This window comes from Nelusetta ayraudi, unplaced genomic scaffold, assembly GCF_046127955.1.
Source record: "Nelusetta ayraudi isolate G7.1 ecotype Tasmania unplaced genomic scaffold, CSIRO-AGI_Nayr_v1 ptg000031l, whole genome shotgun sequence".
Taxonomy (NCBI): domain Eukaryota; kingdom Metazoa; phylum Chordata; class Actinopteri; order Tetraodontiformes; family Monacanthidae; genus Nelusetta; species Nelusetta ayraudi.
Genome location: NW_027466081.1, coordinates 4,451,955 through 4,465,423, shown reverse-complemented (window position 1 = coordinate 4,465,423; position 13,469 = coordinate 4,451,955). Strand labels below are relative to the sequence as shown.

Sequence of the window (13,469 nt, the reverse complement as noted above, 5' to 3'; positions counted from 1 at the left end):
GCGGGCAAATTACAGCTGAGGAGGGAGTGTGCCGTTAAAAAGCCTCTAAAAGCACCCAGGTGGCGCGGTGTTTATCCGGAATAAAGCTTTTTTTTTTTTCTTTTTTTTTGACAAATTAACAAAGTTGTTTCATTCGTTTAGCCAAGCCAAAGTGATATTTCATCCGCGGGAGGGGGAGGGGGAGGGGGGGGGATGCAAAGCTCAGGACTGTAGGACCTCTGAAAACCAGAGGAAATGCATTGCCGGGTTTGTTTAAAAAATAAGGTGCTTGGCATGAAAACAACCTGCGGAGATGGATCGTGTGGAGGGGGAGGAGGGAAAGGCTGCGGCGATCCATTAGAAGTGGCTTTGTTTGCGCCGCCTCGGACAGAGTGCTGCACCTTTGCTCACTTGTTGGATGGATGCAGCAAAGTGCACCTGCCGACGCGCTTCCGCTGCTGCCTGCTGCTGCTCAACACTGCCCTCTGTCGCCCCCGAAGCGACACGGTTCAGCGGGGGCCAACGGCACCAACAATGCACTGACGCAACAATTAAAACGCACCTTACGCGAGAGCGACGTACACTTCTGCCGCGTGCTAATGTCGCGAGAGAACGCGCTCGGGACGCTTCGTCGTGATTTGAATGACGATTCCGACGTGGTTTGAAGTGTCTCCGCGTGCCCTCATATCGAAGTGACAAGCTCATCGCGATAACCCGATGCAATCTAAGGCCATCTTTTGTGGGTTTTTACGGCGACTTTGTCGTAAAAGAACGCGAGTTTGTGAGGCGCTCCGTACGCGCACGCCTCACGTCCCCGCGCGTAAAAGCCAATTTGTTAATTAGCTCCGCTAAGCAATGAGGTCATTGTTTGGGGCCTCGCACAAGTCAGAGTACACGCCATATAAACGCTGCATAAATCGGCAAGCTCGAGCAGCGTGTTGGCCACATGTTTATGGTCTGAATTAGTCACTTTGAGTCTTGAAATACAGGCGGATTGTGGTGGGTAGAAAAAAAAAAAAAAAAAAAAAAACAGAGAGCGAGTCGCACGATCTATCCCAAGATCTTATCGATAAAGTTTGCACCGTTGGAGGGGGAATCGATCCCTCAAGTTCACGCACCAGTCCGGTTCGGAAGCCACAAAAGGCTGCACGCGCACGCACGCGCACACACACACACACACACACACACACACACACACACACACACACACACACACACAAAGTAAGTTGTTTTGTTTTTTTTTTGGACTGTGCTAGTGTGGCGGGCACTGGCAGCTCCCGCAGCCCACAAACGCTGCTCTGATCCCGGGATGAAACGTGAGCGGAAAGTAAAACTGGCGTGACATAAAAGAAAAGCTGCTTCTCTGCCCCGAACAACACGCGCTTCCAAAACGGTCAAGATGGTCAGCCAGAACCGAATCAGTCTGGAAAGTAGGCAAAGGTGCAGGAAAGCGCCGGTGGATGAGGGAATAAACACTGCCGTATGAAAGGAATAAGGGGCAAAGGCGTAAAGGAATAAATGGGCAAAGCGATGCGTGGCTGAATAAAAGTGGTGCTGGAGTATCCAGTGGAGTCCTGGTGGTGGAGGAAAACCTTCTTTTTTTCCCCCACTTATTGCCAATCATGTTCACCGTTGCGCAGCCAGCCTGTCAAAGTCGAGTTACATCCAGTGCACCTAAAAGCAGGGGTGGCTGCAGGCTGGGAAGTGGCGACCAAACACACCTCAAACAAAGTGCTCTGCAAAGCAGCCTCTTTGCGCATTGAGCCCAACAGGAGCAAAAAAAAAAAGAAAGAGAGAGAGAAAAAAAGAAAAAGTGATGATTGTCTTACCTTGTAGCGCGGTTTGTATCCTTGCACTCCAAGAACGCCAGCTCACGGGATAAATCAAAGGCGAGGAGAAGAATTCAAAAAGAAAAAAGAAAAAGACGGAGCAGAGACTGGATCCAGTGCTGCGTCCTCGGCCGCAAGTGTACGTCACTCTCCCGGCGAGGCGCGAGCGAGAACTGCGCTCTCTCTCCTTCAGAGCGGCGGTGGACGATACCACGGGGCGAAGAGGAGGGACCGGCAGGCAGGACGGGCGGGTGGGTGGGTCGGATGCGCGCGCGTGCGTGTCTGCGCGTGTGCAGGGGGTGGGCGGAGAGGAGAGGGAGAAGGGGTGTGTGTGTGTGTGTGTGTGTGTGTGTGTGTGTGTGTGTGTGTGTGTGTGTGTGTTTTGGACGCGCAGTATGGTGGGTGGAAGCGCTCCCGAGAGGGCGCGCACGCCCAAATACGCACGGCCATGTGTTTTGACAGCGAGCGCGCAAAGGCTCTTTAGCCCTGCACGTTGTTGTTTTATTGTTTGGGAGTGCACGGTTACCTGCCTTCTGAGGAGGGGGCAGGGGGGAGACGGTGGTAACATAGCAATGATATCCGGTGGGAGCCACGCGTGTTTTTTTCGCTCCGCTGGTTTTGCTGTTTGGGTCCCCTGACTGCGCAGATATAGAGAAAGCCAAACACTGATTTGTAGGTGATGGGGATCGATATGACAAGTAAAGTCATGCTGTCTTGTTTCCAAAATAGTTCAGTAAGTGTTTTTTTTTGTTTTGTTTTTGTTTTGTTGTTTTTTTTTTGTTTTTTTTGTTTTCTGAGGTAGGGGAGAGTGGAGGAGGGGGTTGACGTGAGTTGTTATTATTTCACAGATGGATTCTTCAGGGATCATTTTGCGCATTAAAAAGCGGCACGCCGCCTGAGGAAAGAAATGGAGAGAAGCTCCATTGAGTGATCTGCGCCATTATTTCTGTTCTGTTCTTCCCCTCCTTCCTCTAATGTCTTTCGGGTTGTTAAATGCGCAAATGATAATATATCGGTATAAATATATAAATAAATCTTTCTTTTTTCTGTTTGAGATAAGCGGGAGAAAAACAACCAAACATAATATTGTATAGTGTAGTATAGTAATTTATAACGAGTCTCGAATTTAATAGAGATATTATTATTATTATTATTATTATTATTATTATTATTATGGACTCACTCAGTTGTCGTGTCCCGTTAAAATTGACAGAGAGCCAATTTGACGTTCTCGTACAAGTGGGATTTGCCCTCGGATGCACTGATGCACATCACAAGGTTATTGCGACGAGCTTTATATAAATTAGACAGGACTGACATTAAACTCATTTTTACAAACGTTCTAGACTTAAATTGCATAATATATTACGCGCGCTCTAATCACGAGTCATGGCGGTATCAACTTCTGACAGCCAATCAAATGCCGTGTTACGCGAAGTAGCTTTTCATCAATAAAACTTATTCACCCCGGCTAGTTGTACCTTGTCATTTTTATCCGAGGGTTCACGAAGATCGTCCCGTGCGATTGGGCGCCTCAGGTGTCCCTCCTCGAGAGATTCCTCGGCGCACTACATTTCCCGTCCGGCCTTGCGTCGTGCTCGGCGATCCTGGAAAACCGATTGCGCATGCGCATCCCGACGTGGCAACGGCATCATGGCCTCTCGGTACAGCTACGGGAGTGGAATGAGAGGGGCAAAAATGCCCGTGTTTGTGTTGCTGGTGAGTCCTATCGTCCGTTTTTGCCTCTTCCCAGCAAGCCGCGATCCCCTTTCCTTGGTGGGACTCGTTAGTGCATTTGTCTGTGTCACGAAATCGGAAGAATTGAATCCAAATCGCTGCCGTGTGAGGTCCCTAGCCTGTCTGCGCGGGAGGTAAAGTTGACAGCCCTTGACTTAACTTGTGGGCAGAGACGCGGATAAACAGCCGGTGATGTGTGGTGAAGATTGCGGGGGTTTTGTGTTGTTGTCGTTCTTATTCGTGCACACTTGACAGCCGTAGATTTGCTCACTACGCAGCCGAGACAACGCGGGGGTCCCGGAGTAACGGTCTAGGCGATTCCTCCGCCTCCTCCAGCGGCTTTTGAGCCGCAGACAAGCGGCGAACCGAGGGGGAGCCGACCGCCCACCGGGTCTCGGGGCCGCCGGCCGGTACCCGGTGAGCTAACTCACCTTTCCCGCTAGCCTTTCGCCCGTCTCGCGGTGCGACGACGTGTCCGTCATGTGCCACCGTGGTTTTAGCCAGTGGGTTAAGGGTGCTTTCGGTTGCACGGTTCGCGGGCACACATCTGTTCATTCATGTGAGTTGTGAAAGGGGAAACGGAAGTTGAAAACTTCGGGACTTTCGGCGTGCAACTGCCTGATTCTGCAAATGCCCTTTGGAATTAGTTTTGTGCTTTTCGTGTCAGGTGATTGATTTGACATCGCCACCTCTTGTTTGTTAAAGCCACTGAAGTTTCTCTACCTAAATGCCACAAGAAATATTGTAAAAACATATATTTATAAATATTTTTTTTCTTGTACATTACAAATGGCAACCACTGTTGGGCCACATTGTTATCCTAATATGTTGTGTCAATATGTCAGCAGACTGGCTTGTCTTTATGTGTATTAGAATACCAAATTGCTACAAAATGTTTGCCAGAGTTAATAGATTTTTTTTAAGCACAGTTTGACAGAATCCAGGATATTTTTTTCATTTTATTTTTTACATAAAGAGAGTGCCGCATTAGTAGCAGTTTGTAGAATCTCCTTTGAATAAACTGCTCATTCAAGCCGCCTCGGTGCTGAATGCTGATACAGCCCGTATCCTGTTTTGCGTCCTGCTGAATTGTCACCCTTTGCAAATATGGGCGGAGACTGACTGGGTGTGTCTGTCAGAATTTTGACATGGACGCGTCTTGATAACCGGGCCTCGGGGCCTCAGCTCAGTAGATCCGTACCAAACCACCAACAAGGGTGTCGCCCAAGTAAACAGCCACAACAGACGTACAAAAAATATATATGTATGTATTGGTGCCCTCTTTACATGGACCCCAAGAGGGGACTGAGGGGAGAAACCTCAACGGCACTCGGAAGGGGACACGTGCGCACTCCTGTTCACCTTGCACAGCTCGCGGCATCAAGTTATGGCTTTGGAGGTGTGCGTTTACAGAGGCAAATCTATTAATTATTGACTGACGGTATGGAGGAGCAGGTTGTCACTTTTACGCTGGCGGCCTAAAACGTGACCGCAGCGTCGTCAGACATGAGAGAATGAGGAGAAATCCAAAATCCTCCGATACACTATCATTTCCTTTTTTTTGTCTTTACATTTCCCATTAATACAGTGTTACAGTACTGTTACAGTATCTTCCGCCGGAGAGGTCAGTCCTTTAACAGTGGTGAATCCTGACTTGCATTTTTGATCACCTGAGTCCAATAAGCCCTTTGGATCATCAGGCAAGGTGACTGCTACGCGTGAAAGAGAATCCATTGTTTAGGTCAATACTTTACAGTTAAAAGATATGAATAAGATGATAGTACTCTTTATAATATAACGGCTGCATTTTGTTTGGAAATGCTTTGTTTGATTTGCTGATTGGCTGTCAAGAAGACACGTCAATGCAAACTAACCCTCGCATAAACGGAGAATTGGATCATGAGTCTTTTTACACCCACTGCCTGACATAAAGTCATGAATCACACCCAATCGCGGTGTCGGTCTAAGTAATTGCAATATGATTTTTATTATTCTTATTTTCCTGCTGTCCTCCCGCAGCGCTGGAAGACTGCTTGTCAAAGCAGCCTGATCAAGATGGGCAAACAAAACAGGCCATTTGTCTTTTTTATCTGTCTCCCTGTCTGCGGCGCCATCTGTCTTTCTTCAGGCAGGTTAATCAAAAGTGTGCGTTTCTACCTGTTAGCGGCCTCCTGATTGCTTCAAAGGAAACAACTAAAACCCGGCTGCTGATTGGTCGCCGCGCCGCTAAAAAAATGAAAACCTCTCAATTAACACTCGGCCGTTGCGGGATGCCGCCGAGTTGCATTTGCAATGAGCCAATTTTAAAGGACAGGAGCGCACAGCTGACTGCTTGGCGAGTCAGACAAACCTCCAGACGGCAGAAACAATATACAGCGTGATGATAATATCAGGGTTGGAAAGAAACATTAACGGTAGCGGCCAATAAAGACGGAGAGGCTCTCTGGCAGCTCGCTGCAGACACAGTGTTCTTGTCCTCATTTTCTGTCTGTCTGCCTCTTATGTGTGATGGAGCTGAAATGTCAAGTGGGTCAGCATCAAGGGAGAGGGCTCATATAGTGAGATAAAAAAAAAAAAAACCTGTTTCATTTATCACCAGAGCAAACTGCAAACATCGTGCATTTTGCATTAAGGATGTAAAAAAATAATTTGAAAACTTGTTTTCTCATCTTGATGCAAGGTCTTGTTTTACAAAAGCAACAATGACTTTGTTGTTTCTTTTATACCGCAGCCTCAGTGTTTCAGTAGATGTTTATTGGCAAAAATAACATAGATTTTCTGTCAATTTTGATTATTATAAGCACCGAGATAACAATTACCTAGACTAATGGGTTTTCCTAAATAATATGAGCCTGTAGCTCGTAAATGGACTCCTTAGGGGGGTAAAAAAAAAAAAACTGCTTGACTTTTCAGGATGCGTGCCAAAACAAAAAACAGTTGGTTAGGAAACCACAAATTTACATGCTGATGTGTCAGTCAAGCCGCTCCCAGTCTAGTGACTACAACCATTAGCTAACACCAATTTGATATGGTGGCAAATAAACAGAACAGCATTTTAGCAGGATGCTGTAAACTGAGGGCTAAACATCTGGAAATTAGACATAAGCTGAAAAAGTGGATATGAGTATAATGTTGTACCCACCCTGAAGGGCTAATGCTGTAAATCTGACTTGCGCAGAAATAACAGCATGATCAGTGTCATATGTTTCGGTTCAATTGCTGATTTTATATTTGACTGTCTTGTGTTATGATGTTGGATTTCCACCATAAAGTAATGAGACGATGAGCTACCTCACTTCATAGCACAGCCATCTGTATCTGGATTGCAGGTGACTGCAACTGTCCAACATCTTCAGTAAAATGTTAACAGTGTACGAGATTGTTCCTTGTATGTGCTTTGCACACAGTGCCCCAATACAATGAAATTGCAAAATCAGTACCTACCATGCAGCCGATGCATGCATTCTGATACGACATTTATACATATAAACTGTCTTTCCCTAATCTGCTGTGGGAGTCAATAGGGTTACCAGATATGAGGAGCATGAATCACAGTGTTCTGTGTGTGTGTGTTTCATTAAAAGGGCACTGTGAACTCTTTATCTCCGAATCCATAGGAACAGAACATAATTACCATCTCCAAGTGGAAGTCGGTCTGGGACCGTGCCAGTATTTTCTCATTACGGATACAGCGTGTGCCCTTCACTCGCTCTCGTGGATTAGCAGAGATCCGAGTGGCACGCGAAGAAGCACACCCTTCCCCGGCAGGAGCGCTGCAGGCTTGGTTCAATGCTGTCCGGTTTGGACGACGTTCGGTTTTAGAGAGGTTTTAGTCCCCCTTTTTAAAAGGGATGGTTCAACCAAAATTGACCAATGGCCGAGGCGGTGGAGAAAGTCCAAATATTTCCACCTATAGTGCCGATCCCACACATTGCCACAGTGGCCATGCACTCAAGGGTAAAAACCCAGTAAGATAACTTAGTGGTCCAATTTGACTTGGAATGGCGATGTTAACGCCAAGTTTGTTGGCAAAATATGTCTTGGCATATTTTGTATGACAGGACCCATGTTAACGTTTGCTTTTGTGGGATTGACCGGATGAGTAAAACTGAGTTAAAAAAAAATTGTTCAAGAGGAGTCATGCTGTAATTTATCACCCCAAAACAAAGATGTTTGTTTTGTTGGTGAGGTAAGAAATGAAAATGGATCTCAGTCACAACCTCTGATATCATTTGTTTATTTTTTGGATGATTTTAGATATCATGAAATTAAGAGTGATGTTTTTTTTTTGTTGCATCATTTTAATCCTTCCTGCCAGGCAGATAAGAAAATAATTTCTCTCTCTTTCTCTCTCTCTCCCTCCTTTCTTGTGGCCTTGATCCAGAGTTGAGTTGATGTTGCTGTGCACATCATCAGCTGAAGGCTCCAAGCTGATAAAGTTGCACCCATTTGCCCGATCGTCGTCTTTGGCCCAGATTTCATTTGATTGAAAGGTTTTCGTGTGTCGTACCTGAAGACTCCCATCAGATTTTCCTCGACCAGTCGGTAGCTCGTTTTGCCCAAGGTGGTACTGGCTCACGGTACAGGACGAGCTGAGCGAAGACACCGATGTTCGGTGTCCAATTTAGGTCTGCGGCTGCAGAAAGGATGAGGCTTTTTGATCAACGCTCGGAGCGCAGAGGGGCGGCCAGAATGCACGGAATTAATGCGGCTCACTTGGTGGTGGCTTGAGCGCAATCAGTCTGGTTTTTCTCTCCGGTCGCCTTTGATTAGAGGGAAAGCTTTTCAAAAGAGACGTTGTTTTCATGTGCGCCGCCTCGCACAGAAGCTAGTGGTGTGATGAAGGTAAAAGGAGCCAGACAGACCAATAACACATCGACCTAAATGCCAAGCAAAGCCTTGATGTTCTCAGTGAAGGCCAGTCTTTTTGAGGGACAGCGATTAGGGCTGAAAAAAAGTTTCTTTGGTGGCTATTTTTGTCTTTGCTTTTCAGAATGATCTTGGAAAACAACATATTAGTCCACTGTTGATATAATTCGGTCGAAGGACGTTGCATTGGCCATTCAGTTTTTGGGAGGTCTTTTTGACTCGTGGTGAAGAGAAGCTCCTGTCGAAGTAAAGTTTATTGTAGTTTAATGTGAAAAAATGGTTATCTTGACATTAAATGTCTTTGGGTTTTTGTTTTTTTTTTCAAATGCATTATTTATAAAGAGATTCTTTTCTTTTCGGGAGGGGCAGTTTGTTGAAAGGTCGGTCGACAGAAAAGTTTTTTTAATCATCTTCTGGATATTCTGAATATTTAATATAAATAGAACTCTACCGCAGTGGTTTGAAGAACTTTGCCAAAAGAAAGAACTCTTGAAATGGCATTTTCAACTTTTTTCACTCTCAAGCTATGATTAATAGTTGGAACTTGGTCTCTTTTTTTTTTTTTAATTGTCTTTTATGTTGGCCTTTGTGGGTATCTCTGACGTCGTTGTGTTTGTGTGCTCGTCCAGGTGTGGCTGCTGCCGCTGCTGCTGCAGGCGGTGAAGGTGTCTCCTCTCATCGAGAAGGTCGGCGAGCACAAAGACTTCAAGAAGCTGCTCAGGACAAGAACCAACGTTCTGGTGCTCTACACAAAGACAGGTCAGATGAGGACGGACCACAAAGTTACTTCAATTACAAAGCCATCAAAATGTCAACCCTGCACCACGGCTCACTCTGTCTCAGCTCTGACGTCATGCTCATCCGTCTTGCCAACCTCCCGTAAAAAGTGCTTTTAGTCCGCTTACTTGCACTACTTTCTTTTAGTTGTGGCGAAAGCAGTATAAACACGGATGCTGCAGTATCAGTAGTTGCATCAGAAGTGAATGCAGGTTTTTTTGTTTTGTTTTAAAAGACGAACAAAGGATACAGCGAAACCTTTTCTTGAGGGTTAAAATACACTGCTCTCAAAAAGTTTGGGATGTTCGATTTTTGGGCTGAAATTTCAGTATGCAACTGAAATGCACTTCAAGTGAACTCTATCAGATCTTCTCTAAACTTTTTGAATGCACATACGGAGCTGTTCAGTCTCCCAGTACTTATTACATAACATGCTGCTCTCTTGGGGTTAAACAGAATCGCCACAAGTGATCCATCAATTGAAAACAAAATATTGTGGTTCAATTGCAGTTTTGTATTTAGACAGTCCTTTTTTAGTCACGCTGTTCACATTTTGACATCATGTTCGAGACAACGATCAACAAAAAGGCCATGCGGTGAAGTTATATTTAGAATTTTTTTTTTCAAATCTCCAAATGTTGTGAGCTTTTGTTTTTGAGATGAAGAAATGATCGTTGCGTTCTTCCACTTAACATCCCCGACTTCCATGATACAATATCACTGTAACATGAACGGTTTTGCATTTTCCATGAATTTCACCTAAAAAGTTAAATATCCAAAATGTTTGTGGGTAGTATAGAATTCCAACTACCGGCTACCAACTCTCTTTATTGAGAGAACAGAACAGAAGTGCCCGTCATCTCACCATAGGGCTTTCACAGGAGGCTAATGTTGCCTCTCAGACCAATAGCCTTGACAACAACCAGACCCATCTGGCTGCTTACTGTAGTTTCGAGGATCTTAGGAGAAGCAGTCGGCGCCAACGATATCAGGGGAGTCCAGGGAGTGATCATCGTTCTGGCAGAGCCATCTCAAAATCGAGGAGTGGTGTAAAGTTTGGCTGATTTTCACCAAAACATCTGCAGCACTGTGATCACAGTGCAAAGGTGGAAGCTGGGGATGCAAATTATCGATGAATTCATTAATCGTTAGTTGATTGACCTTATGGGTCGATTAACGATTAATTGATAAGCAGCTTCCTCCATCAGGCCTCCCGTCTATCCATATATTCACTGTCCCTTCTCCGCACATGTCCAAACCATCTCAAGCTGCGTTTCCATTACCCCTAGAATTGTGCCAAACCTAAATATATAACTTCTCAAATATCGCTAAAAGGTTTTGACGCTCTCGTGAGGTGGTTTTTCAGACGTGTCGATATTGAGGTATATCGGATAAGTGTCATGGAAACACTTTTTTCGCATTTACACGTCAGTGGATGTGACGGACAAGGTCACGTGATCAGTTCACTTCAAGTGAAAATGGCGCGTTATGTTTGGACGAAGGAGGAAACAAAATGTTTTTGGTTTTTTTTTACAAGTAATCAAAGACAAAAATACAATATAAAAATACATACAACCATTCTTGGCAGCAAGCGTAAACAAACTAAAGCTAACGCAATTGTCGTAAATCTCGCGGAATGAGATTTTACGAGAATTGTGGTCCCGCGAGAATTCTCGTAATTCTTGCGGGAAGAGATCTCACGTGAATTTTGGCTTATGCGCGTTTCGCCATTCAGTGGAAACGCCTGCGAATCGCAATTGTACTTTGTGGAAATTTTTAGAAATATCACGTTCATTTTGCAAAAAACTGTAATGAAAACGCAAAACATCTAACATGCACTGTCCTTCCAACGTGCTCAGATGAAGCTCAACATTTTAATCTCCTGCTCCGCCCCCTGCCTTTTCCTCAGTGCCACAGCTGTCTCCAGACCAGACAACATCGCTGCTTTCCTCTAGTGTAACGTACACCTTTCCTTCGCACCCGTCTCGCATTTCTTCGCCCGCTCCGACCTGCTTGCGCAGGCTTCCTCCCCTCTTTTCCACCCTCTCCGCTGCTCCGAACTGTTGACCCAAGCACTTTCGATCCTCCTCGTTCTTTATCTCTCTTTCCCTGTAATTAAATGTAGTTTGTGTTTAATTGTAGTTCATTTTATGTGACCCTCCCCTTTTCAAATTCCCATCCATAGACTCGCCTTAATTACCCGCAGCACTTCTGCTTAACTGTGATAAGCGGAAAGGTCGTTTAATCATGTTAATCAGGTGTCCCTTTCTATTGGCTCTTTTACCAAACGGCTACGTGAGATCAATGCAGAGGATTCAATTGAAGAACATTGATTTCCATGAAGAGTTTCAGTTGTTATATAACCGCGCAACTGTTTCAAAATGAGTCAAAGCGCTCCGATCACAGGGAGAATTGGTTTCGTTGGTGCCGCTCGCCGAGCAGAGCGATCGCCGCGGTTAAAGTAATAGACTCTGCAACGTTTTCTAACACAGCTGGTTCGCACTCGCTCAAAACTGGAAATTTAAAAGCAAAAGTTTTACAGCGGTATTTCCCTCACCCGATCTCCCCCGGTGTTTTTTTTTTTTTTTTTAATTCTGTAATGATTAGCATATCTCCGAGAGGGAAGCGCAGGCGGGCTTGCAAATGAGGAGCTGCTTGATATTACTAATTTATCCGTTTCGGAATACCCTCCCCTCCCACTCTCCAATATGCGGCCGACTTTCCGAGGCCCTCGGCTACAGATTTATTTGCTTCATAATTCATGACCCGTATCGGCCCGCATAGGCCGCGGCTCCCCACGTATCGAGCTGCGGCCGCAATTGATCACGCGGGCGAACCTGCCCTGCAAGTTTCTCAACGTTTTTTTTTTTTTTTTTTTTTTTCAGGGGAGCAAATATGAAGAAACTACCAGTCACGTTTGAACCGTGAATGTGATCCCTTTGTCTGGACGCTTTCCCGGAGATTCTGATTGGTGTTAATACAGTATGTCAGTGAGTTCGTCGAACGTGGCTGCTCTCGTCCACACGCGACATTAAACCCAACGCCGGCACCAGATGTTTTTGTTGCGACTCTGCAGAGTCATCACGCCGCTCCTAAATCCAAATATAGCCTCGGTCTGACGGCACGATGGGGGCTCTCGCACTTTTTTCCTCCCCTCTTTCTTCTTTACGCAATGAATAAAAACTGGGATAAAGCAAATTTGATTTCGCCGGGAGTGTAAAAGTGATGTATTATGCGAGAAGAGAAGAAGAATAATATTACACCCTGTTTACTTTACGCGGGAAAGAAACTCCGCTGGCCTGCCACGTCTGATGAAAATCAGCGATATTGCTTTGTGTTGGTCCCTCCGAGCAGCAAAGCGCAGCTTAGCCACCTTTTTCTCCCCGACGCGGCAGATTGTGCGAGACCCCCGCAGCTGTGAACTCTCCGTGGCAACCTCGAATGAGCTCATCCTTGTTGTCAGTCCTATCATGGGGGGAAAGGAGGGGGGTCTCAAGGTGTTTTATTGCAATTGAAGCGGAACTACCCCTGCAAGTAGGAAAGTTGGACTCGCTGATGCCTTTCGGGTCGTACCCACACTGCCAGAATCCAAGATGGCGGCCCATTCATTTCAACGAAGTTGCTCACCCAGCGCATACGCCGAAAAAGTTTTTGACTTCCGCATTTATGGGCCCATAGAGCATGGGCAGTAGAGTCACTTCCCATCATGCCTCTGTAACCCACATGATCTATTTGGCCAATCAGAACGATTCGTTACAGACACGTCAGCCAATCACAACGAGTTGAGACGCAGCACGTACGACATTGTGACGTCACGATGAGAATAAACTCTTTTCTGGTGATTTTCTACCCTTTATCATTTTCTTAAACGACTAAAAGGCCGTAAATGAAAAATCTACAATAGAAACATTTGCTATGAATCGCGTTTGAGGTCACAGTCATCATATTGCAGTCTATTGGAAAAATGCTTTTTTTCCCCTGCAGTACCTCGAGTGGCCACTGGGAAAAGTCGACACGCCGCCATATTGCCAGTCAGGTATCCAGTTCTCACAATACATCCAGGGTCGTACCCAGTGGTGATTCGAGTTCCTGTTGTCTTTCTATGGTCTCGCAACCAGTCGGCCCATAATGACCTCTGACCCTTGACCTCAATAGGCCATTTTTCCTTATCACAGCTGCAGCTCACTGGATATTTCCTCGTTGTGGGACCATCCTTGATAAATCCTAGAGATGGTTGTGAAAATCCCTGTAGATCAGCAGCAGTTTGTTAAATACTCA

General features: G+C 45.5%; 2 protein-coding genes across 6 annotated transcripts in view; one reads left to right on the top strand and one right to left on the bottom strand.

The window, feature by feature from the left end:
• Nucleotides 1-2,318, bottom strand: part of sema5ba (sema domain, seven thrombospondin repeats (type 1 and type 1-like), transmembrane domain (TM) and short cytoplasmic domain, (semaphorin) 5Ba) — a 173,808-nt gene extending 171,490 nt beyond the window's left edge. For 2 of the 5 annotated variants that reach the window (XM_076030998.1, XM_076030999.1), the window contains exon 1: nucleotides 1,809-2,318. The gene's annotated coding sequence lies outside the window, so the exon portion shown is untranslated. The remainder of the gene's footprint in view (nucleotides 1-1,808) is intronic. The other 3 variants (XM_076030996.1, XM_076031000.1, XM_076030997.1) reach the window with 3 other exon arrangements.
• Nucleotides 2,319-3,376: 1,058 nt separating this feature from the next.
• The window catches only part of pdia5 (protein disulfide isomerase family A, member 5), a 52,555-nt gene continuing 42,462 nt past the window's right edge, over nucleotides 3,377-13,469 (top strand). Inside the window, exons 1-2 of the mRNA XM_076030995.1 lie at nucleotides 3,377-3,527; nucleotides 9,044-9,173. Of these exons, the coding sequence (XP_075887110.1) occupies nucleotides 3,462-3,527; nucleotides 9,044-9,173 (196 nt within the window). The 5' untranslated portion in view covers nucleotides 3,377-3,461. The remainder of the gene's footprint in view (nucleotides 3,528-9,043; nucleotides 9,174-13,469) is intronic.